This window comes from Enoplosus armatus, chromosome 23 (genome assembly GCF_043641665.1).
Source record: "Enoplosus armatus isolate fEnoArm2 chromosome 23, fEnoArm2.hap1, whole genome shotgun sequence".
NCBI lineage: Eukaryota > Metazoa > Chordata > Actinopteri > Centrarchiformes > Enoplosidae > Enoplosus > Enoplosus armatus.
Window position 1 is genome coordinate 15,483,770 of NC_092202.1, and position 25,428 is coordinate 15,509,197.

The 25,428-nt window shown below is 44.5% G+C and overlaps 1 protein-coding gene across 3 annotated transcripts; it reads left to right on the top strand.

Annotated features, from left to right (window-relative positions):
* The first annotated feature begins 4,629 nt into the window (after window positions 1–4,629).
* On the top strand, window positions 4,630–24,587 carry frem1a (Fras1 related extracellular matrix 1a). Of its 3 annotated transcripts, none has more exons than XM_070929712.1 (36): window positions 4,630–4,872; window positions 6,284–6,378; window positions 6,482–6,792; window positions 7,456–7,652; window positions 7,935–8,258; window positions 8,353–8,461; window positions 8,641–8,772; window positions 9,835–10,179; window positions 10,278–10,420; window positions 10,959–11,155; window positions 11,247–11,337; window positions 11,428–11,595; window positions 11,694–11,902; window positions 12,765–12,858; window positions 12,995–13,247; window positions 13,471–13,677; window positions 13,934–14,119; window positions 14,212–14,408; window positions 14,496–14,706; window positions 15,732–15,876; window positions 15,960–16,101; window positions 16,778–16,973; window positions 17,114–17,378; window positions 18,254–18,671; window positions 19,152–19,353; window positions 19,436–19,580; window positions 19,666–19,795; window positions 19,939–20,011; window positions 20,874–21,023; window positions 21,236–21,444; window positions 21,549–21,596; window positions 21,683–21,868; window positions 22,238–22,369; window positions 22,893–23,008; window positions 23,184–23,269; window positions 24,069–24,587. In XM_070929712.1, the coding sequence occupies exons 1-36, from the start codon at window positions 4,630–4,632 to the stop codon at window positions 24,269–24,271; spliced, it is 6,558 nt and encodes a 2,185-aa protein (XP_070785813.1). In that variant the 3' UTR covers window positions 24,272–24,587. The 3 variants fall into 3 exon arrangements, with proteins under 3 accessions (XP_070785813.1, XP_070785814.1, XP_070785815.1); XM_070929714.1 differs by having other exon boundaries at window positions 4,669–4,872; window positions 21,683–21,856; XM_070929713.1 differs by lacking the exon at window positions 22,238–22,369 and having other exon boundaries at window positions 22,908–23,008.
* Window positions 24,588–25,428: the final 841 nt, after the last annotated feature.

Consider the following 25,428-nt stretch of genomic DNA (forward strand, 5'->3'; position numbering starts at 1 on the left):
GAGCAACAGTTAGATGTTGCTGCATAAGTTACATACACAGTAGGTTTGTTTTTTAGGCCCAGTCACACCAGAAAGTATTCATCAGTTCACCAGCATGTGCTTGTGTGTGACGAGCTAACCGCTAACACATTAGCCCGCTGGGAATGTACTAGCCAGGCCCAATAGCTGTGCACCGGCTAGCTACCTTGCAGCACACTAGCTTGTGCTAGCTTATAGGCTTGACAGCTATGACAGTTCTTACTAGTATGCGAAAACACCTGCAGACGTCAAAATCAGATATTCGTCAAAAATTAAGCCAATTATTTCCTATTTGTCTATCTTGTTAATTTATATTCATCTTTAAACATGAAGGTGAGGCGCTTCTGTCTGCTTCTGCAACGTGTCACCGTGTTTTTATGTATTTATTTCTTAGCATTTATGCAGTTCCTTGTTGTGCGCCTGTACAGGGTCAGTCTTGCACTACCGGCGGTCAGCTCGGAGCTCATTCGATTAGCCCACTGTCCAGGTCGCAGGTCTTGTGTTAACGGTTCGGTTTTAATGCTGAGCGTTGCAGGTGCAAGACGGGTTTGCAGAGATGCGCAGGACTCTGGACAGAAGGTTTCTTTGCTGTGTATAGGATTCAATATTGTGTGTGTGGATCAGATTACATCACCATCCAAAACCTCTCTCTGTTCGGGATTCTTCCAGCTCTCCGTTCCCATTGAGGTTAGAACTGACAAGATGGTTTGCTTTTGGTCAATAGTGTAAATTTGCGTGTTACCATACCATTGAAATGAATTCCTTTGGCCCTGAGATTTCAATTTTTCAAACGCTGGTATGTCCAGACCGTGGAAGGAAAGGAGTCACAGGACAGGAGACCCCATACAACTGTTTTCACGGGATGAGGAGTACTTCTCATGACGTGATTGAAGTGAAAATCTGAAGAGTGCCCCTTCTAAGAGGGAGTGAATCAGCTGGGGAGAGTGGTACCATACCATCCAGCACTGATACGTTGTTTAGGTTTGGATTAGGGAGTGCATGTTGTACTACCACAAGTCTTTAGACCTGTCAGTAGATAAAAAACCCTCCTGACATGTGAGGTTAAATCAAGGTGAGGTCGGTGGTCTTTGCCATCTGGCTGGGATCTAAATCCAGTAGCCAACATCACGGGAAATAGGACGGCTTCTCTGGATGCATCTTGTTGACTTTATTGTATAGCGACTGTAACGTGAAGCCCTGCCAAAACAGGAAAAGGATCAACTGCAAACAGGGACAGGACCCTCCGAGTGCTCCAGGCAGCTTAACATTAGGACCTTTCCCAGCACTCCCTCCTCCCATCTGCAGCCTCCCCACTGGGACTCACATCAGTCAGTGGGCCATCCAAATCTTTAACAGGACAGATTACTGAGGCCTTTGTTCCGTTACACTCAGAGTAAATATCAGTGACCTGCAGTCATTTAGTGTGACACAATGCTGGACGGGGTGTTATCTGCTAAAATGTGATCCACTCTCAGCTCTGGCATGCAGCTGGACTTTGGTTTGCTCCACATCTCATTGCTCACAAGGCTGCGTGATAAGTAGCCTGTAGGTGCTCGTGTAGACTAGTAGGGAAGCTGCTGCTCAACATTTTCATTCATCTGACTGATTCAGACCCAAGAGCATTTGTGAGGTCCAACAGGGATCAGGTCGGGCACACAGTCGGCGTCCCAGTTCATCCCAGAGGTGTCGGATGGGGGTTGCGGTCAGTTGAAACAGGCAAGGGGTCAAAAGTTATATACATAAAAGTTGTACGAATGCTGTCGTCTAAAATATCACATATCAGATGTCCCTTCACTGGAACTGAGACGAAACTATGAAAAACAAGCCCAGACCAAAAGTGCACTGCAGTGGCAATGTACAATATGACTGCTGTGTCCGCAAGTAAATACACATGATTACGTCACGGCGTTAGCTGGAGGCAAAACACGAATCACCCCGAAAATGTCATCTTGCGGTGTTGCTGGGTGCCAGAATCGAAGGACTCATGGCTCCAAATTGAAGTTTTATCCCGTACGAGCTATAAGACGAAAGGATTGGACCGAGGCGATCGTCAAATATGGTCGTGTTTGTAGCTCCCACTTCGTGTCACGTAAGGTTAAATGAAGTGTTGTCTGTTGTAGGCATGGATAACGTCATGTGTCTAAAGGTTTGCCACGCCCACCTCATCAGAAATTGAACTCTGAGGAAGAGGTGATTTCTCTCGTTACGCTAACACTTTTAGCACATTAGCTAACTTAGTTGTGCGGCCAGAGACAAATCTCATCTGTTAAATCTTTGCATTTCAAGTCTTGTAGGCCTACATGCCCATTCAGGACGTAGTTACAGGCATCTAAAGAGTTTCTTTTTACTACACATGCTTGGTTTCTCTATCAGGTAGGTGTAACACCAAAATGTCAAAACTTGCTAGCTAGCATTAGCTAACGTGTTAAGGGAATTATTCTGCCTCCACCTAAGCTCCAGCCACACAAAAAACATCATAATGTTTACTAGACAGAAGAAAAGGGGTCTATACTTCCCACCAGTATAGTTTACCTTCCTTTCAATTGATCAATTCGGATCACAGTTTAAACTGTGACATGAAGTAATCCTGATCACAAGGTTACAGCACAGAGAATAGTAATAGAACAGAATAGCAATAACTAGGTGTAACGTGAAAGAGGTCACTCATAGACTAGCCGATGAACATAGTGGAGCCTTAAAGAGCTAGCTTTCTCAGGAGTTGGTGGAGGCCAAAACGGAGCTAAAAGGAGAGTGAATATTATTGGACTTACATTCGTCATCCATATGTCAGATGACTTGTTGCACTGCCCCCAAGTGGCCAAAGAAATCCACTGGCATTTGTAATCATCCATTGCTGTGTCCTGACCATACAGCACAAATCATACTTTGGCTGACATTGTACCTACCAGTGGTCGCAAGAGGTCATTCGAAGCACAAGGTATTGCTGTCAGGTGAAACCACATCCTCTGAAATGTCACCTTTTCAGGAAAAAAAAACAGACCATGTGATCAGCTGGACCACCACTGATTTTACAACTTTTTGTTAATGAAATATGTAATCCTGCAATTTAAGTTTTTAAAGTTTTAGTTAAAAACCAGTACATGCCACCACTCCCGATGAGGTCTGAGATGAAGGGGGGTTGTGACCATTTGGAATCCTGTTTTTTTTTTGTTTTTTTTGCACTCGGCTCCTCGAACATGATCTTTCCGGCACCCTAAACACAAGTATTGTTCATGGGGACAAGCTACGACATGTTCCCCAACGCAGAGGCTGATTATAAGGTGCCTTTTTCTGTCCAAGGTGCTTTCTGTGTGAGGTCTGGGGTAGGTGTCCCAGACAAGTGTTGAAGGAATGTGGCGGGATGGCATCCGAAGCCTGTTTTCAAATGCAAAAACACACATCCTCAGTGGGGTCTAGGGGTGAGGTGAGATGAAACTTTATTGATCCCTGAGGAGAAAGGAGAAATCGGGTATAAGGAGCCAAGAGCAAAACAGAATGAGAACAGGCTGTTCATTGCAAAAGAAGGGGAGCAATTGAAGGCACCCTTAGGTTCTATTAAAGAACGTTTTAAAGATGGTTTTACAGGATGTTTGTCCCCCCTGCTGCTTTTAATAATTATGGTAACTCCAGCGGAGTGGTGGAAAGACCCGTGTTGGGGGGTGACTATATATATATATATATATATATATATATATATATATAAATAAAGGTCAAAGCTCACTGAGAAACATCATGCCATTACAAGAGAAAGCCTGTTTAGCCTCAGGGAAAGGCCAACATTTGTTCGTAATGAACATATTTCCTGTCGGGCCGAAAACACAGAGCAAGTCACAGAGTTTGCAAACAGAGATCTGGAACACGCCTGAAGCTGGTTTGAAACTCTCATTATTGCTGCTCCCTGTCACATAATTACACAAACCGTGTGAACCGCAACGGTACGCTGCGATTGTTGTCATAAATCAGCGTTGCCTGCATGTGAGGGTGTTCTTTTATTGGTGCTCACTCATGCTCCCGCCTGTACACTGAGCAGTTTTGCCTAATTGTCTTGTTACTTGTAATGTGTCAATGTTGCGTTCACAGCTTGAGCTTGCCCCCGAGTGGCCAAAAAAAAATCAATTTGTGCCGCTTTAACGAAATGATGGCTCACCCATAGACCTGGTCTCTCACTATCACTGTCCACTTCCACACTTCATGCAGTCGCCACGTGTTCACTTGTCGCTACAGAAACTACATTTGGTTCTTTCAAAGCTCAGCTGCTGTTTTTTTTTTTCGCTAACACGTTAGCGTGGCCGATAAAACGACGAATGCAGCTTTAATTGCTTCGAAATACAATCTTTCTCATTCCCTGAAATGTTGGTGGTGTTTTTGGTTTGGTTTTGTTGCTTTGTGAAATGTGTTTTGCACCCCTGGGCCACCTAACAGGTTATATGCCTTACAGACTGAAACTTGTTTAATATCTTTGCAGCTCCTGACTGATCATGTCAAGAGGGAGACGGGACCCTTGGTTTACTGAAGACTCCCACTGAAGCGTGTTTCGGAAAGCGATGCTGCTTTTGTTTGGAGTCAGTCCTTGAAGACCCTCCAGGATCGCCGGCTTAAGGACTGACAGCGATGGGGTCACAGGGTCAAACGTTGGTCTGGACCCTGCTTCCGGTGCTTCTGCTGGGAATGACCTGTCCGTCACACGGTTCCCTTGTCAAAGTCAATAAGGATTTAAAGGTGAAACGGGGTCAGTCGGCCTACCTCCAGGACGGCGACCTGCAGTTCCATATTCCCCGTCGGAAGGATGCATGCAAGGTGGAGGTGGTGTTAAATGAGCCCATAACTCAACGTGTGGGAACACTCATGCCTCAGGTAATGGAAAAATGAAACCCCCCACCCCGTGTGTTCCAGGCAATTTCCCATGTGTAGTAAAACCAAGAAGGCATGCATTACGCTCCCGTAGCACTTTGACAGTTCACATGTAGGAGACCATGTAATATGTTATTAGTGTACTTTCTATTATGTTACTACCAAATGCAAGTGGCCCTCAAGATCTGATCATGTTTTACTTCCAAGATGTGGGGAAATATATATATATACAATATATATACTTTTTTTTGCATTGCAGTGAATGGTTTGCAGATAGTTTCAACATAACTTTTCTTCTGTATAAAATATTTTGTGGTACTTCAACTAAGCTGTGCATGACTGTATTTTGCACGAGACAGGGTTGAAATGGAGGTCCGAGGTTTCTGTAAATCCTTGATCTGCGGTTTACTGCAAACTCTGGGATGATACGTTCAAATACGACATGGTAGTAATTCCACACACCAGGGTTTAGGTTAGGTCAAGGCAAAGTGTGAAAAGCCTTGTTAAGGACCTTTATGGTCTGCCCTACATCCTACACACACCTGGCCTGGAGACATATTTCCAACCCAGTCCTCAGTCGAGAGAAGAGAGGTAATTTTTGGGGGAAGAGAAGGTGGAGGGACCGCTCTATACTTCTTCCTTTGTTTTCCAGGCAGACAGGCCGTCTCCCCTCTAATGATGCTGTGCTGACAGATACAGTCATCTGTTCAATGTCCAAAATGAGTCACTTTTTATGCATAAAAGTAGAAAAGTACTGATTTGGATTCAACTTTGCCAGTAGTAGCCCCCACAGGGTGAGTTGGTGTATCAATACAACAGTTTCTCTGCAATTACTACCAAATTACATAGCTCTACAAATGTATTTAAAATGATTAGGATTACTTTAGTTCCCTGTTTGGTATGTATTAGCTCCTTGGCAGATAACCATGTGGGTGTAGTTTAAATCTGATTTTAAATCTTAAATCTGGTTTTCAACCTGTTAGCATGTGGTTTCTTCACGCCAATGTGGATTAACCAAAAAACCTCAATGTGGCTTCCAGTCTGAACATAGTGGAAACGGCTATCACAAACACACTGCATGCTAAAGCGCTCAAGCAAGACTATATAACTTTTGAAAGAAGAGATAACAGATAATTAATTATGAATTAATTCATAATTAATTATAATGAAAGTACCCTTGCACATCCTTCCTTGGTCTGGTATGACAAGTAGCTAATAGTGGCTAAAGTTAGCTACACCTGGTACTAGACAAGTATTAATACTTGTGCTAATGTTACGGTCACCAGTATTGTGTAATGTTCAGCAAAAGCTACAGTCTTGTTTAAGTTAGCTAAGCAATACCCATGTAGTTCCAAACACTGTAGTCCTGACTGATTAAATTTGCTAATTAACATTTCTACCTTTATTTGTTCAGGTATTTGATTGCCACTATCTGGCTGATGAGGTAAAGTACGTCCATAACGGCTGTCCGTTGTTAAAGGAGGACACCGTCAAGCTTCGACTGTACAGGTACAACACCTGGATACCCTTTAAAACGGGAAACACGACTATTCTCTTTCTTTCCTGTTCTTGCTGGCATGGCAGCACGGTCACCTTATGTTGTTTCGACCAGGTTCACAGAGACAGAGACGCACATGGAGGTGTTTTCTCTCCACGTGGACATCATGGAACCTGAATGCAGCATCATAAAGCTGGGTCCCAAATCCCTGGAGGTTCCTGAATTTTACGGCCTCTCTGATGCTGTGGATGGCAATGTGGTGTCCTTCCACTATGAGAGGAGGTCCAGCCTGGAGTGTACCATCCATTTGAGTAGCCATGACACCCACCTGCCAGCCCACGGCCAGCTGGTCACCGGAGAGCCAGAGAAAGCGACGAAGAGAGGCGACGAGCCAGAGAGCTTCATTCACCTACGCCAGCAGCTAGGTAACCTAACGTAACACACTGTGGTAGACTGGGTTGAAGTCTTTAAGTGTCTCAGTCATCAAGTGCAGACAAGTTTACTGTTCTATAGTTTTAGAAAAGACAAACAGTCTTCTTTCTTTCTATACAGAAAAAATACAGTTAGATTTTCATTTTTCTGGTTCGGGTCATGTTGAATATTCATCTTGAATGACAGCCTGCTGTCAAGCCAGATTCCTACGTGTTTGCATGATTTTAACAGGACACACAAGGACACAGGTAGTTGTAGAGAAGACTATGCATGTGGTCGTACCTGCATTTAAAACAAGTCTCTCAGTAAGAAGTGCATAACTGGAAAGCATCAAAAGCAGATGTAAGATGAGTAAGAGCTTTTTCTCTGAGTGGAATCAGTGGCATACAAAATTGTGTCATCAGCAAAAAAAAAGAAGAAAAATACTGATTAGGCAGACTCATGTTAATTATGTATAATGTGAGTGGTAATGGGCCAAGAATAGACCCCTGTGGCACCCCATTACTGATGAAAAAAAGAAGTTTCCTCCCTGTAAGGTGAGCGTGGAACCCGTTGAGTGAGACATTATCTAGATGTCACGCTCAATAGGTAAAAACCTAAACACAGAAAGTGATGTTAGATTTGTGTAATCTCTCTATGGTTGTGTAATTATTCAGATAATAAGGCCAGAGCGATGTGTAAATCTGAGGACTGCCTGAAGGGTCTGAAGCTAGTGAAGTTCACCAAAATTCCCTGCGATGACTTCCTGGTGATGGGGCTGAGGTACCAGCACATAGACCCTCCATCCCCAGACGTAGACTACATCGCAATCAGACTGGACCTCAAGGACACCAGGAGTGGCAGCATATATCAGGTATCAGAATCAGAATCAGAAATATTTTATTGAAATTATACAAATTATACAAATTTGGTTGTTACAATTTTGTATTACTTTTGTTCCTTACTACTTGTACCAGCACCATCATTTTACAAGAGTGTATGTCAGCCATGGTACTAATTAGGATTATAGCAATATATTGGCCTGTTGTTGAGTATTTTGCTCACAGTCCCCTAATTTGCTAAAGAAATTATGCAAAATTGACAAAAAATTGGACATTCTGTTTGAGGTATTGGTTGCTGTGCTTTCTTTGTACAGTCTGAACAGGCCTGGATTCCAGTGCAGATAACTGGTGCAATGCCCAACCAGCCTCCCAAACCGTCCTTCATGTCCATGTTTATCCTGGAAGTGGACCAGTTTATCCTCACGCCGCTCTCAACTGCCACACTAGACGCTGAAGATGAGGAAACTCCCAAACAGCTTTTGGTGTTCAACATCACCAAACCCCCCATGGATGGCTTCATCACCCATCTGTCTGATCACACTCGCCCGATCTCCTCCTTTACATGGCTCGATCTCAATGACATGCTCATTGGGTATCAACCTCCGAACTCCTCGCATACCCAACGCAGGAATTACGAGGTACTTCCCTTTTGTTATACTTCGTGTAGTATATAAAACAAAAAGTTTGGTGTTGTCAGTGGTTTCTGAAAATCTTTGTAATCTTTCCACACAGGTGGAATTTGAGGTTCATGATTTTTTCTTTGAGAAGAGCCCATCAATGACTGTTCATATGTCCGTAAGGAATGCAGACACGAATGCACCCAGAGTGTCCTGGAACATGGGTATGCTCGCATGGTCAAATTGCAAAGCTTTTTCAAAGGCATGGGAGCAATTCATTAATTATAGCTAATTGTTTTGGTTTTAAGACAGTTTCAGTGTTACCACTCTTCAGCAAGAAAGCTTTGAGACCGAAACAGTATACTGAGCTACGCAGTTTTTCTATAAACAATTTGTCTTCTAGGTCTCAGTCTGTTAGAGGGTCAGTCCCGTCCAATAATTTGGGAGCAGCTCCAGATTGTGGACAACGACAACCTGAATGCTGTTCGTATCATCACTGTGGACGGCCTGCAGCATGGACGGCTCACCGTCAGAGGTACAGACCTGGGCAGACAAAATTACATCTTGTACATCTTCTACCCGGTTACCTCTGTAGAACAAACCATTTTCAAGTCATGGTAAAAAATCTGTCTATCCTGCAGACACGTTACCATTACCAAACCATACCATTATGAGCTGGTGCATCATCAGGCAGGGTACCTTTGGCTGTTCCAAAATCAAACCCTAAGACAGCAGTGACTACGGCTGAACAATTTTTCACTCTAATGGTCCGGTCGCACCAACGTTTAAAACAGCAACATTTCAGAGCAAAAGCAGCCCAAAGCAGCACATTGAGTTGAACTAACCAGTGGGTCCCAACCTTATTAGCTTGTGCGATGTCTACTCACAACCCTTTGTTGCATGATATGTCAATGAGTTGTGAGTAGTTCAACCAAAGAGTGATGTTCCCTTTGCAGATTGCGTCATTTGAATAGTGTAGAAGTAAAACTATCCAGTATTTTACATTGAAAAAGCAAAGATTAGAGAAAAGTCTAAAAAAAAAAAAGAAAAAAAAGAATTTATATTGCATATGTATTTTTGGCTGCCTTCTGATTTATCTGTTATGGTAAATGAAATGGTAAATGATCTCACTTATATAGCGCCTTTCAACCTTCACGGTTCCCAAAGCGCTTTACAGCTAAGTCTCATTCACCCATTCACTCACACATTCACACACCAATGGCGACCGAGCTGCCATGCCATGCCATGCCATGCCGCCTTAGGCCATGGTGGCCTAAGGAGCCCCGTTGGCTCCTTTGGGGTTTGGGAACCTGTTCTTAACAAACAAGTCTGGATCCACTGAGAGGATTGGTGTAGGCTCTGGCTCAGCCTCTACAATGTTTCATATTGGATACCAGTGGGCCAGATCTGGCGGAAAATTTCCTAAAATGCAAAACAGGAAGAAGCCGCCCTAAGGCTTATGGGAAAGGCTTATGTGGTCTTAATTTTGAGAATGTAACTATACCACTGGTATGAGGTACAGGCTACCAATCATCCTCACCAAAGGTATCACATTTACTTGAATTTGTCAGTAATATAATATTGATGTAAAATCCAGGTGGAAAGGGCTTCATGTTCACTGTCAGTGACATCAAAGCGGGCGTGGTTCACTATCACCACGATGACAGCGACTCCACTAAAGACTTCATCATCTTCCGCATCACTGACGGCCACCACCAGACCCGACACAAGTTCCCCATCAAGGTCCTGCCAAAGGACGACAGCCCCCCATTCCTCATCACCAACATGCTGCTGGAGGTGTCTGAGGGCCAGATGGCCTTACTGAGAGGCTCCACGCTCCAAGCTTCAGACATGGACTCCAGCGACGACTACATCCTCTTTAACATCACCCGCCCCCCGCAGGCAGGAGAGGTCGTGAAAATCCCAGGGACGGGGCTCACAGGTCAGATGAATGGACATATATTTATTTTATCCTGCCGGAACTTTTGTTGTCTTTGTTTTTAACCAAATCATGTCATGTTTCTGTTGGCTTTAATCCAGGTTATCCTGTCAGCCACTTTCTGCAGAAAGACCTGTCTCAGTCCATGGTTTACTATCGACACCTTGGAAACGAGGTGTTTGATGACTCCTTTGAGGTGGTGCTGTCGGATTTCCATGACCCCCCCAACCTGTCAGAGCCTCAAGTGGGTAACAGTAACACATATTTAAAATAACATTCAGTGAGTCGATTAGGAATGAGGGAACAACATTTCAATTGTCTAAAGCATACGTTTACAGTAATTGGCTGTTCAACACAGGTTACATCAACTCCAAATAGAAGCTATTCTCGGCTTAATGCTGAAAAATATAAAGCCACACGGTTTGCATTTGGGGTGTGCTAAGATTTGCTAATTGACACTAAACAGGAGGTATGGCTGAGGCTGACAGGAATGTCATCAGCCAGTCAAGTATATTTCCCTAAAACAAAACTGTGAACTTCAAAGGATCACAAAAGTCATTTAGATTCATCTTCTGGGGACTTTGAATGTCAGTAACACATTTCACGGCAATCCATCCAATAGTTATTGCTGAGATATTAAATTATCAACCAAAGTGATGGAAGGCCGGTCGAGTGACCAACTGACATCGCCACCCCTTGAGCCACGAAATTGATGAAATTCCATCACAGAATTGTACTTGATATCTGACTCAGTGATCTACAATGGTGTCCTTGTGGCGCAGGTGGTGATGGTGCACATAGAGCCTGTTCCAGACCAACCGCCCAAAGAGTTTCCTGGTTCCAGCCGGTGTCTTGTGATCAAGGAAACAGAAGTTGTCCATATAACACGGCAGCAGCTTCACTTTGTGGACCAGGAGTCCCCGGACAGTGAGCTTACATATACGGTTACCACTCCGCCTTTCTACAATGGTCCTCACAGGTTAGTATGTCCTCACTTCAGAAAACACACTGGACACCAAACAGAGGAAAAACATTCTGTCTGACTCGTGTGCTGTTGTCCTCATGAGCAGCAGTCCAGATGCAGGGAGGCTGTTCCTAGTCGACAGCATACCCAAATTCACCAAAGACTCCAATGCACCAGTGCTGAGGCTCTTCACACAGGTAATTATTTTAGGAATACATTAAAGGGTACATGCAGTGATACTATCGTATCCAAAATGCATCAATTCTTTCTTGTTTGTTTGTTTCCAGCATGCAGTGAATTTCATGAAAGTAGCCTACATGCCTCCAGTCATGGACATCGGCCCTTACCCCCAGTACATCCAGTTCGTTCTCTCTGTAACCAACCACCTGGGCAAAACAGTCACTGGGATCTGCTTTAACATCACTGTGGTGCCAGTGAACAACCAGCCACCACAGGTGGAAAAGAAAATTCTATCATTTTCGTCTCATTTCTTGCGTGTGGACAATATGTGGATGTATAGAAAAAAAAAAGGTGTGGGTATGCTCTGTTTCAGGTGATTACCTTCCCTCTGACTGTAGATGAGGGAGGGGAGTGCTGGCTCGGCCCTGAACACTTGCTGCTGTCAGACGTGGACTCCATGGAAGAGGCCCTGCAGGTGGAGCTTCAGAGGGAACCACGGCATGGCGCTCTGCAACTAGGAGGCCTTCCGCTGAAACCAGGCCGCGCTTTCACTGTTCAAGACCTGAAAGGCCTTAAAGTTAGGTCAGACATCCTGCTTCATTCGTTTCTTCATTTCATGGGATTCACGCCTAAATCATACTTGATACTAAATATGGACGGGGGGAAATAATGGAGTTATGAACATTAACATTACATACATGGAAATACCTTTATAATGCAATTCAATGCAGCACCACATTGCTACAGCCTAAACAAAAAGCATAGAATTGAATATTCTCCCCTCTGACACAGTCAACAAGACGCTAAGCTTTACAAAGGGCTGATGGGTCACATTAGACAGTTGTATCTAATCAACTGGTAACTCAGCATAAAGTACATCTGGGGACAGATGTGGTGGATTTGGCTCAAAGCTGCACTGAGTGATTTTTAACCACTAGAGGGCAGAAACAACCTTGATATTCCATCAAGTTATCAAGTTATTATGGCTAATGTGTTAACAATCAGCTGTCCACTTAGACATCCAGCGGATTCGGAGCAACATGAGCATCTGGGGTCCTTTTTCCAGGACCAGACTCATGTTTATGTCCAGTATCAGTAGCTTTTTTTGCTTTTTAGCCTCTTTTAGCTCATCGCGTTGGTTGCAGGGCTTGCGACTTTTCTGTTTGGTTCGCTCTCACCGCTCTCATCAACCTTGTTTCCAGCAGCAACAGCAGGCAGCTGTTGACAACGAACAAGCTCTGATAAACTTGCTGCCCAGCCCAATAAACCAGGTGGAAAAGCCCAGTATCAGTTTATCACTGTGTGTTCCTACAAACACTGAGCACATAGATAAGCATGATTCTTACCGATAGAACAGATTCTTTTATGTTACTTCTCTGACTTATTTGAATGTTAAAAGTTTTGTTTCGTCAAATCTTAATTTTGTCTGTCATTTTTCAATCAGGTACAGTCACGACAACTCAGAAACTGTCGAGGACCACATTGAATTCAGCGCAACAGATGGCACCAACTCTGTCAGCTTTGTCCTGCAAGTGAAGGTAACAATGGGGGCTCCTATAGAAATGGGCAACCTTACCGGCTTCACGCTCTTGGTCCTTCTTTGCAGTCAGAAAAATGGAACTAAAAACTGAACCTTTAATGGTTTTAAAGAAGTCACTTGTACGTCATCTCCAGGTGATGCCCGTCAATGACGAGGTCCCAGTGCTGGCTGCTGGTTTGAAATCGGTACTCGGCTGTGCAGAGGGACGGGAAATAGTCATCACAGCTGAGTACATCTACGCTACTGACACAGACAGCGACAACAGCAGCCTGGCTTTCCTGATCGCCCGGCAGCCGTATCACGGTGTGGTGCTCCGGAACGGCGTCATCGTCGACCGCTTCGTCCAGGCGGACATCACCGCGGGGAGCGTCAGCTACAAACACACGGGTGGGTAGCAGGAGAGTGGGTTGTTTAAAAGCCCTAACTCAAACCCTAACTCCTTTCTCTTTATATCAGAGCTTTGTTGCTCCATTCTTTGCACTACCATTGTATGATTGAGCTCATTCATTCATACTCATTATATATTATATTATATGTATTCTCATCAGAGATACAGCACGGTACAGCTGGGACTGTCTTCTAAAAGTGCTTCATGTGATTGTGGTTTCAGGACTGGAGATTGGACTCACTCCTCGCCACGACACCATCACCTTTGTTATTTCCGACGGGGAGACAGAAAACTCTGCAGCTCCATGCTGCGGCGAGGGAAACCCCGCCAGGACCAGAGGCGATGCCCAGCTGCGGGACAGTCTTCCTGTGTACGATCTCCAGATCGCAGTGTTTCCAGTCGACAACCAACCACCGTCACTGACAACAGGTGAGCCATTTTCTAACTCAGTCACACGGTTGGAGCCCAAATACCCTTGACCCTCCCGGTACCCGTCAGACCTCTTCCACCCCTATACCCCGTATACCAATGAACCTACCCCCTCACATCCGCCAGCGGACTTTTGGAGACAGAGCATTCAGTTTTTTCAATTACTGTGAAAGTTGTTATATGTTCAATCACTTTATTACTAAAGGAAGTCCAGTGTTTTCACATGATCTGTCCTTTTTTTTTGGTTTGTTTGTAGGAGACATGTTTGTGGTGGATGAAGGTGGGACCGCTCCCATAACTGCGTCTCATTTGAAGGCCTCTGACGAGGACACCGCCCAGGACAAACTGGTGGTCAATCTGATTTCTCCGCCCCAGTTTGGCTACATTGAAAATGTCCTGCCCAGTCCTGGCTTTGAGAAGAGCAACACGGGCATAAGCATAGGTACTGGAAGCGTTATGATATACAGTATATTGTCATCAGATGGGGGAAAACACAGATTTTCATTTGCTCTTTTTGTCCTAACCTTCCCCCAGCTTCCTTTTCATACAAAGACATCATGGACGGTCACGTGAACTACGTACAGTCCAGACACCAGAGGATGGAGCCCACGGCAGACCAGTTCATGGTCTGCGTATCAGACGGGAAACACAGCTCTGCCCACGTCCCCTTCTACGTCATCATCAACCCGACAAACGATGAGATCCCAGAGTTTGTGGCTCGCAACATCACAGTAAGTTTATAATGGTCAAGACGTTCCCATCGTACTTTGCTCACAAGATACGGTCCAATATTCACCGGTGGCCCTTCTGTGTACGAGGTGCAAGAGGGAGAGACGAAGCGGCTGGACTCGTCGGTTTTACATGCGACGGACCTGGACGTCCCCGAGGACGTCCTGCTCTTCAGTGTGGTCAAGGCCCCGCAGCACGGCAGCATCCTCGACCACGGCAGTGAAAAGCCAGTCCACAAGAGACGGGAGGCCAGTCCCCAATCCCCGGTGGTCGCCTTTACAACGACAGATCTTACAAATGGTACTTTTTACACGTCAGCGTCACTTTTTTTTTTTGTTGTCATTTCACTCATAGGACGGACATGGATGACCAAGGAGTATCAGTTTTAATGCTGCCTTCAGGTCCTATGGGAAAGATGGCATTTTAGTCTCACCTCAGCCCTCAGACATGAATGGAAAATTACATATTTATACAGCCTGGGTTGTATTTGTTCAATCTCGTTGGAATGACCGTTATAAATCTCCAAACTCAAACTAGCAAAATGATCAGTTGCAATACAGTTTTACTTGACATCACCTCCAGTCCAAACCCCCCCCCCCCCCCCCGTTAGACCCCGCTGCTGTGTGCAAAAACAACTTCCACAGCGAGGACACCATGTCTCTCTCTCTCTCTCCTCCGACGCCAAAAAAATGTCAATATTCAGATGCTGTATTCAAAATGAAGCACTAACAGCACGTACTAGTGTCCCCAGCATTGTTTCAGCTGCTCCCTGACAGCCACATATCGGCCATTTAAGAAAAAAAGAAAAAATCTATATCATATTCACTAGAATCGCTTTCCCACAATGATCCATATCATGCGTATCCAAAATGATTTACTGTGTGTGAACACTTTAAATATCTCCAACCAAAACCTCACCGTCCACAACAGTCTTGACACCACATATTATATGAACTCATGGACATGAACTTTTCCTGTGCATACAGAATTTTACAGTGAGTGATCAGTCATCAAAATGGGCTTAACGGCAAGGAAATCCACAACGTGAATCCTAACTGACTGGCAATGTCTGCTGGGGAAAAGACAATACAGAAAAGACGAGAGAATTTGTCCTTTAAGTCAAAGTTGATTGTGTGTTGAGTTGTGATGACTTGTGACAAATCCCAATTTTCCATAAGTCCCCTGATTCTGATGTCACCAACAAGGAAATACTGACACGTGCCTTCCATTTGAATCATCAATCAGCCTTTGTAGAATAATATAAATTCACTATTTACATCTTTCCATGGGTCAAATACACGTGCATCATCATCGGTGGTTTTCAGGTATGGATCTGTTGTACGTGCACGACGACTCCGAGAATATGGAGGATAGTTTTACCATCCAGGTGAGCGACGGCAGGCACCGGCTCCACAGGCAGGTGACGGTCAAAGTGCTGCCAGTCAACGACGAGGAGCCTCGCGTCACCAGGTGAGACCCCTCGCTGCGGTTCCCGTCCAAAAGTGAGTCGCCACGCCGCTGCCGGAAAGTCACTCTTGTCTTCCGTCCTTCAGGAACAACGGACTGCAGGTGGAGCCAGGAGAAGCCAGGCTTATATCCAGTGTTACGCTCTTTGCGCGGGACGGCGACACTCCGTCTTCAGAGGTCACGTACGCGTTCGAGAGTGTTCCTACCCAAGGACTACTTCAGCTCAAGGTTAGTGCAGTGCCGCAAGACTTTAAAGAGATACGCCACATATTTTTGATATTGTGTCCCCCGCCAGTTTGGCTGTGTTAAGTAATGAATCATCCATTTGTACCCAACAGACTGCATTTACACTATACGTTTATACAGTAAATGACAAAGGCTTTATACCTTTATACCAACGCTGCAAGTCCCACCGGCTCTTCAGCCTCTTTTAGTTCATTGTTTTGGTTCCCTGGCCCACAAACGTCACTGCCATCAGCGTGGCATTCTGATGTAGCGGCTGCTGCTATTTTCAAGACATGTGAGAGCTGAGTGGAGATGGCGTCCTCTGTGGGTCTGTTGGGTCTGCATGGAATCTGGTGAGGGTCCAGGCTGGCTGGAGGTGAGGGCCACAGGGCGGTACACGTTGACACTGCAGACCTTTTTGTGGTACCCTTTTTTGGACTCCAAATGAACGCTAATGTTGCTCTGTGCCTGCCGCATGTGATAATATGTCTATGTTTTGCTGCCCTCAAGTGGCCAAAACTATTAATGCGGCATTAAAACAAGGAAATAGGGAAATTTCACTATTTATTCAATTCAGTCCCAATTCCTATTCCCGCTGCTTTATAGTGAGTCGTCACTGTAAACATGGGGGCGATTCTTGGGGGTGTGGTGCTCCTAACTGTGACTGATCCTGTCTCAGGAAGGTCAGGACTGGGTGACACTGACAGCAGGGAGAAACTGCACCCAAGAGATGGTGGATATGAACCTTCTGCGCTACGTGCACACAGGCCTGCACGGTGCTAAAACACAGGACTTCTTTGTCTTCTACTTGTTGGACGGAAAGAATCAATCCCCCCTGCAGCACTTCCACATCTTGGTCAAAGATCTAGAAAAAGGTACTGGAATCCACTCTTAAATTCCTCATTAGACATACCCATGTGACTGCCGGGCCGCACCGTGTGTCCCTGCTCTCTGCACAGTGTCAATTCCAGTTTTTAATGTAACCTTCATACGCTTCCTCCTCCATGATTTTCAGGAAACATCGCCATCTTCGTGAAGCCAGTGAACGTCGGCCGCGGGGACCGCGTGGTTCTCACCACAGGCGCGCTGATGGCCACCGACGGCACAGACAAGCCCGAGGAGCTTCTGTATGTCATCACCAACCCTCCAGCTCACGGACACGTAGAGTACATCAAACATCCCGGACTGGCCATCTCCACCTTCAGCCAGATGGACATAGCGGCCAACCTTGTGGCTTACGTGCATGACAACCGAGCCAGCACACCCACAGAAACCTTTCAGTGAGTCTAGAAGCCATTGTACAACTTTTTCTTAAGGCTACGTTCACACTGCAGTTGAGACTTTATCACTCCCCATCATTTTTTCCTCACGCAAGACAGATTTGATGTTGTTTCGGGTGTAAGAATTCACATTTGTAGCTCAGAATTGGATCCTATGCTAACTACATGGAACGGGGTTTACATGAACATTATTACGTTATTATTACATTATGTAGGTTGTCATGACAAGTATACCTCCCTCCACCTGTCACCCTTAGCACAATGTTGACACAGTGCTAGCTTGGCTGAACTAGCAGTACCTTTTGGTAGCATGTGGTGCAGGACAACAACCTTGACCATGACAACCTGTAACTAACTAGCTAACCATAACCTGTTTTCGTATTTTGCGTAATTTAAAAAGGGCCACCAATTATTATGCAGTTTGGTAGGTGGGTGAAAGACGCGGTTGTGCGACAGACAATAGAATAGAGGCAATGCCGTTAATATTGTTATTGATTTTCTCAAGATACCCGTTTATTTGCCAGAATCTGGCACACTGCGGGGGACCGCACAAGCTGGTTGGTGGCACAAAATGGCGTCCAGTGTCTTGAACCACATCGTGGTTTTTCAGTTTGCACCACTGAGTGCATATAATCCTATATTTTTCTATAATCTGGCCTCATCTTTATAATTTCCCCTGCTGTTTGGCTGTGAGCTGTATCCCCATTTCTGCCAGACACTACGCTTGTGTTTGAAGTAGATGTCTTTGCTGTGGCTGTGGTGCAAACAACCCCTGAAAGTATGTGGAACGAGGATTTAGTACCACCTCCAGACCAGAGCCAAGAACTAAATACGTTTGTTCAGGCAGTCTAACACCCAGTCTGTTGTTTGTGCAGGTTTGTTGTGAGTAATGGCAAGACCAGCCGAAATGGAAGCTTTGAGATTGCAGTGGAAATGGTGGATCGCATCCTGCCGTCTCTGTCCTCCAACAAAGGCCTGTCAGTTCCACAGGGCTCCTCCATGATCCTGGGTCCTGACCGCCTGGCCATGTCTGACCCCGACACTCCACCCAGCACCCTGACCTTTGTCCTCCTCCAGCCTCCACAGTATGGCAGGCTGCTTTTAGGTGGTACCGCGCTAACTGCCAGCTCAAACTTCACCCAGAGAGACATACAGGAGTTGGAGGTAACATATAAGCATGACGGGGGACCATCACAGATTGACCGATTTGCTTTTACTGCCTCTGATAGCACCAATCGGGGCTTCCTGTTGGACGGGCGGTTACATACGGAACCTGTGTACTTCACTATTCAGGTAGGTAACTGAGGGGGCTTGTCAGCTTATCCTCCAATATGGCTGATAGAGGATGTGTTATATACCCTCAATGTTCCAAAGGGGTCTAACAATGTTTCTGCGTGCTGATTAAGATAAGCTTTCTGCTCAGCCAAGTAATATCTTGCATGAAATGATGTGAACAATAGTGACAATTCCATGACTGTTTGACAGGGGCTACCATCTCAAGCCAAGCTAGCCCCCCCCCCATATAATGGCAGGGGAAACACTATATGAGCCAATGGGAAGAGAGTAGGATCCCTTCCTCTAAGCTACAAAAACTGATCAGCTATGTGTGCGGCAGTCACAATATGCATCATTGGCATCTGGAAAACAGATCTAGATAGTAAAAATGTATGTTTATTATATGTCACATCACTTCATAAGTCCAAACGACTTCCTTTTCTATGATATTGATGGTAACCGATCTCTATTTTATTAACAAATAATGTGTCATTTCAGATCAAGCCGTTGGATAAGTCGTCTCCTGAGGTGGTGAAGCTGCTTCCTCTTTGGAAAGCAGAGCTTTTAGGCGATGGGCGACACGGGATCTTCCTGTCATCCCGTGAGCTGAAGGCTCAAGACAGCGATAGCCGAGAGGAAGAGCTGATATTCTGCATCGTTCGCCAGCCCTACTTTGGTTACCTGGAAAACATTACCACAGGTCTGGAAATACATTTTGTTTCCATCCAGATTACAGCATAGTTTCAAATTTTAAAAGCAAGTCTTTCTCTTTGCCCTTGCAGGTGGTTTTGTGCCGCAGCGCTTCTCTCAGAAGGAGCTGAACAAGAGAGCTATTGCCTACATCATTGCCCCAGACAGGGGGTCCCTTTCAGACAGCCTGGAGTTCAGAGTGTCTGATCCTTTAGGGAACACTGGGCCCTCTCATATGTAAGAGGAACATCCTAACACTGATTTTTAATGCCATCTTGAATTAACAGTTGAGTCTTCACTGTGCTTGACCTCGCCTTTGCAGACTTGAATTCAGCTGGTCCACCGTGGAGCTGTCTCAGCCCGAGTACTCTGTGTGTGAGGAGCAGCGGACTCTCTCACTGGACATCATCCGAAAAGGCAACCTGGCAGAGTCTTCATATATCACTGTCAAGGTCCGCGAGTCGTTTGTTATTGGAACAGGAGGAACTGCTCTTAACTCCCTTTACAATCATATTTAACTCACCAGTCACCTGATGCTTGGTCTTTTTCTTAAGGATTCTAAGACCTGTTTCTGTGTCATGTGTCTTTATCGTAGGTAAAGGAGGTGACTGCCACAGCTGGCAAAGATTTTCTCATAAGCCCTTCTTCTCTCATTCAGTTTGATCCAGGTATGTGCTCCTTACTATAGGAAGCTTGCACTGTGCTTTTTGAATCAAAGGGGGGCACGCAAAAGATTGGTTTACCCTGATGATGTCATCAGGGTTATCCTTGGTTTACAAAATGTGTACAAGAATCTACAATCGGGGGGTATGGAGCTTGAAAGGTGTGGGCATATCTCTGGCAGGATCTTATCAAAAGACACAATTGAGCTGCATCATGGGAAGTGTAGGATCCAGTGATTTTTACCTTTTTTTGGAGTGATCATTCTGTCATCAGTGGGCGGAGTTTGCTCAGTTGCCATGGAGATAGTTTTACCACTTGACTGACGTTTGGAATTTTTGTCATGTGATAAAATATGGTTGCATATGTGGGGAGATGATATGATTCATATATGATAACATGTACAGATCAACATGTGGAACCGCACATGACACATCACATTCATGGAGAGGAAGGGAGGGAAGGGAAGGGTCACAAGGTCACACACCAATCAGCTCCTGAAGATCTCTGCTGAGAGGGAGACATTGTGACATCACATGTGACAGCTATGGAGAACACTATGAACAGTGAAACCAGACCACATCAGCAGCCTGTGAGCACCAGACCGAAAACCATTCTCAGCGTCCACTGGGAAGAGGCCAAAGGTCATTGATCAGGAGTCAGTGGACGACCACAGAAAGGTCAAGGAGGACATTCCCATCCACCACCGGAGTCACTCAACTTAATGGAAATACAATAGAAGTTTCCCCTTAAGAAAAGTGTTGCAACTATTGTGGGTGCCACTACAACTACAAAACAACCATAATTATTTTCTGTAATTTAAAGTGTGCTGCAAAATAAGAGGTACAAGAGGTGTTTCTGTCCATGCAGGAGTGTCAAAGAGGAGCTGGCAATCTGAGATCATTCAGGATCACCTTGAGGAGGCCGAGGAGATGTTTGAAGTGCTGTTGGTGTCCCCTGAAGCCACAGTGATCGGCACCATCAACAAGGCTCAAGTCACCATCAGGGGCTCAGGAGGAGGTAAAAAATAGATCCCAGCTGTGTGTTTTTAAGCTCTTATAGAGTACTTTGCAAGTTATTTGCATGTTATTCCAGAGAAAAACATTTAACGTCAAATATAGATTTGGAATTATTTGACTGTATGTAATGTCACCACCACAGTACATATTTGTAACAGCAATGTATATTCTGATTAAAACCTCAACATGACTGTTGAAACTTAAACACGACAGGACAGTGCAGGCCGAACCAGGATCGGGAGGTTCCTGTTCTTGGAGGAAAAGAGATTCGGTCCGACACTTACCCCCAGCACGGATCCATTCAACTAGAGAAATTGCCGCTCGGCACAGACTCGGTAATCTGGACCCGTGGAGACAGCATCTCCAGGCCTGGAGCAGATGTCCCCAAAAAGAAACTCAGAGTTATGGGCAATCCAAAGTCTGTAAGTGCCCGTTGATGAAGATCAGCGCTGGATTTGACTTTATTCAAGCTGACATTTGCCTTTTCCTCAAGGTCTTAAAGCTGTTACTCTGTCTCATGTTTCAGATTGCGCCTTCATCAGTCTTTCACAACGGGACAGACATCGTTTACACAGTAAGCAGCGGCAGTGGCTGACACGAAGCTGACCGAACCTTTTGAAATCAGAAAAGTCTTCATTTCTGTGGTCTCTTTCATTCCAGTATCATGGCCTCATGCAAATGCAAGTAGAGGACGACACCTCCCCATCGAGGAGGGGCAGAAAGGCAAACATCCGTGTGGTTAGCAGGGGAGCGCAGCAGCAGGGGTCAGCAGTGCATACTAAGTTGAAGTCATATCCTCAAGGAAAGATCCCGAAACCTCAAAAAACTGGATTGGCTAAAGGGCATGTGAGTTCAAATGTTACTGGTCCTTTTCTGTTTCTTGGAAAATGTGCTTAAATTTGAGACAGCCATGTCGATTAAGTGCCATTTTGTTTCACTTCAATTCCTTTAGCTTGATATTGTGTTCATGGTTGCCGCTGTCAGAAGGGGTGGGCTATTTTGTTTTGTTCTTGGTTCTTAAATTATATCAACATTTCAATCTTTACCATTGTGGAACGCTTTTTACTATCTAAGGGAAAGGCTTTCACTTTGCCTCTTGCTAGTTCCAGAGTTTCTATGCCCTATTTACAGTGTTGATTATTGTGGAAAAACATATTGCATTCCAGTTGAAACAAACACTAAATGATTTTTCCTATGAATATGTATGGCCAATAGGCTAAAGCTGATAACTCCATACCCAAGCCCTGTGTGCCAGAACTGATGGGACTCCTGCATTTCAACCAGACCACCAATCAGCTCTTTCACTGCAACGGTGTCTCCTGGAAACCCTGGGCACCAACCGATCAGGTATTCCAGCTTCACAACAGAGGGAACCTACTTATGATAAAAGCATGTACTAGCTTCTTTGCGTCATTCTACAAATGATACAGTGTAATTTACTTATATTGCTGTATATGCAGCTGAAAAGTTCGATTAGAGTCAATCATAATACCCACATTTCTTGCTTGAGGTGTAATTTGGTGAGATAGAGAAAGTTCCCTTCACTTCAGCGTTTGCCATTGTGGACCAATAATCTGTAATCAATAACCAAATGATCAATGTTTTGTCATGACTACACTTGAAACTGAAACTACACTTCTGACATCCATAAATTAATGTCAGAGATGCAGTTTTCAAGAGAGTAAAGGGGCTCCTATCATTAGGATCAACAGCTATGTAGAATTGGGTGTCATCTGCATAGCGATAAAACTCAATGCCGTCCTTAAGAATTAAGTGTTATATAAAGACTGAAAATTGGTGGATCTAGGATAGAACATTTTGGAGTGAATTATTCTCTTTCATTGACAAAACATTTCCTCCTGATATACAGATGGTGAGCGCTCAGACGTGTCCTCAGGGCTGGACCTTTTATGGTGGCCACTGTTACACCCTCAGCTCCGAACACAAGGCCACATGGAGCACCGCGAACAGGGCCTGCAGGGAGAGGTACACTTAAGCTCATGCACATTCTGTGACGGGTAAACGGACTCAGAGAGAAACTGAAAAAGAATGCATGCTTCTGATTAGTCGTCTGTCATGTATAAAAACTGATCATCTGAATTGTATGCAGTATGAATTATCCTTTAGAGCACACAGCATTCCCTCGTCTTTTTGGTTTCAGATATAAAGGCACTCTGGCAAGCGTTCTCTCTAAAGTCGACATGGACTGGCTGTGGGACTTCAGTGGAAGAAAACCGTTTTGGATAGGTGGGTTTCTTGGAATCACTTGTTGCAACATCATTTCTTTTAATGATCTTTTCATTGAGAAATAACATGTCCAGTATAGTCAGTCGCATTTCAAGGTTTGTTACTTAGATGGTAGAATGTCATTTCTCGTTTGCAGAGGTTAGGGTGTCCTCGTGGGGAGTGACGAGGTCAGAGCCTAGATGCTAAATATACATATTCTACATTCACATAGTAATCTATTCTATATGAGTCTTATTATCTACCATTAACAATATCTAACTAGGGAACTACCCGTGTTAAAAATGAAAATTTCCCTCTTAACCCTTTTAGATCACATCAACAATTAACCAATAATATCATGATAATATCATCCACCCATCAATCCATCTTTATCAACTTTTAGCGGTAAAGAGCTAAGATTCATTAGTTAGCTAGCTAGCAACAGCATGGTACGTCAGTTATGACACGCCCACTTTTCAACGTCCACATCACATCCCTAGCAACGTCACGTCCTGCCTGCCTCTCCCGTTTCACCTGGAAATACGTCATGATATGGACGTTAGATGCTCTCAAAATGGCGTTTCATTGCGACTTTAATGTTGAGTTTTGGTTTATTTGTGTACTACTCTACACTATTATTCACATTTGGCTTTTTGATAATGAAGATATGTAAGAAGGAATTCGATACATAATAAGTACATAATTTTGTTGTTTTTTTTAACATGCTTTTTGCCCACATGAGAGTTTATAATGTCCAACCCCGTGCCAAACCATGACAATACCTTCTTTACCCTGACTGATGTTTCTCCTGATGTTAAAGGCCTGAATGACAGGGAGGGCCGAGGACGCTGGGAGTGGGCGGGCGGCGAGCCCGTCAGCTACACCAACTGGAGGAAGACGCCCCCCCGGTCCAAAACGAAGGGAGGCAAGAGGTGCGTCTTGGTGTGGAGGAGGGCCAAGTGGCAGATCAGGAGCTGCAAGACGGGTAGAGGTCATCGCTTTGTGTGTTCGGCAAAGACTTGAATTCAACGGCACGTACATGTAACAGCATCGCAGAAGAGCTGCAGGAGGACGGACTGATCCTCAGGACACTTAGACTGCAATAACAGACAACTTTTCCGATAAGGATCAGTGGGAACTTTGCTGGATCTGTTCACATCGTTCACAACGAACCTTGTGACAATTATTGTGTCTAAAAAGTAAACGTCTACACTAAGTTACATCGTTTACACTGCATTTATTCTAATAAGCCACTGAAAGTATTGTTCTATATGTAAAGCTTTAGTGTCTTTTGCTCATTCCAGACAGAACCAAGGCTGGAATAAGCAACCCCCCCCCTCCCCCCAAAACCCCAGATTCACTAGTTGTAAGGCTTTTTGTTATTTTAATTTATATTGTGCTTACATTGTACATATTCCTGTACTCATTTGTTCAGATTACCGCAGCCTAACTGACACACAGTATTCCAGCAGAGCAGTGCTGTTTGCTTTCCTTGTTTTTGAGGGCAGTGGTGGTGTTGGGAGGTGGGTGGGGGCAACAGAAAATTTTTGCCCATCAGGGACCCGCAAAAGGCTAATCCAGCCATGGGCAGAACATCTATTTCCACTTTGCTGAATTGTTCATTTGCCTTTTTCTCTAATCTTTTGTTTCAACGTGTTTTTATGAAGATGTCTTCAAACCTGGTGTTTATGTGGCTCTGTAAAAAGAAATACAAAGTTCAAGGTGAAATCATAGTTTAAATGTGTAAATGAAGCTCTAATTGAATATTTTGTATAATCTTGTTCATTCATTTTTTTTCATTTTCATTTATAGAACTTGTAGAGTTCCATTTAAAAAGGTCTAATTTAATAATTTGTAGAAATGATCCTTTTCACGGATAATCAAGTCAGTATTTACGAGAATTCCTACGGTTTGACTTCAGACGGCAGACTCTGAACTGTGATGCAATCCCTGTGAAAATCCACTCCAAAATAAACTCACATTATAGACGTAATGTTATTTCTCAATCCAATAATATGCCATTGTCTATGACCATCAGTCCGACTGTGAGCGGGTGCGGGAAAACAAGATTTGATTTTTAGATTTCTTCATTGGTCATAAACCCCTGTTGCTGTTGCTCCCTTTTTTGAGAATTCAGCGACACGTCGTTGTTATGTTGTTTAGATCTGGGCCAGTGGGTC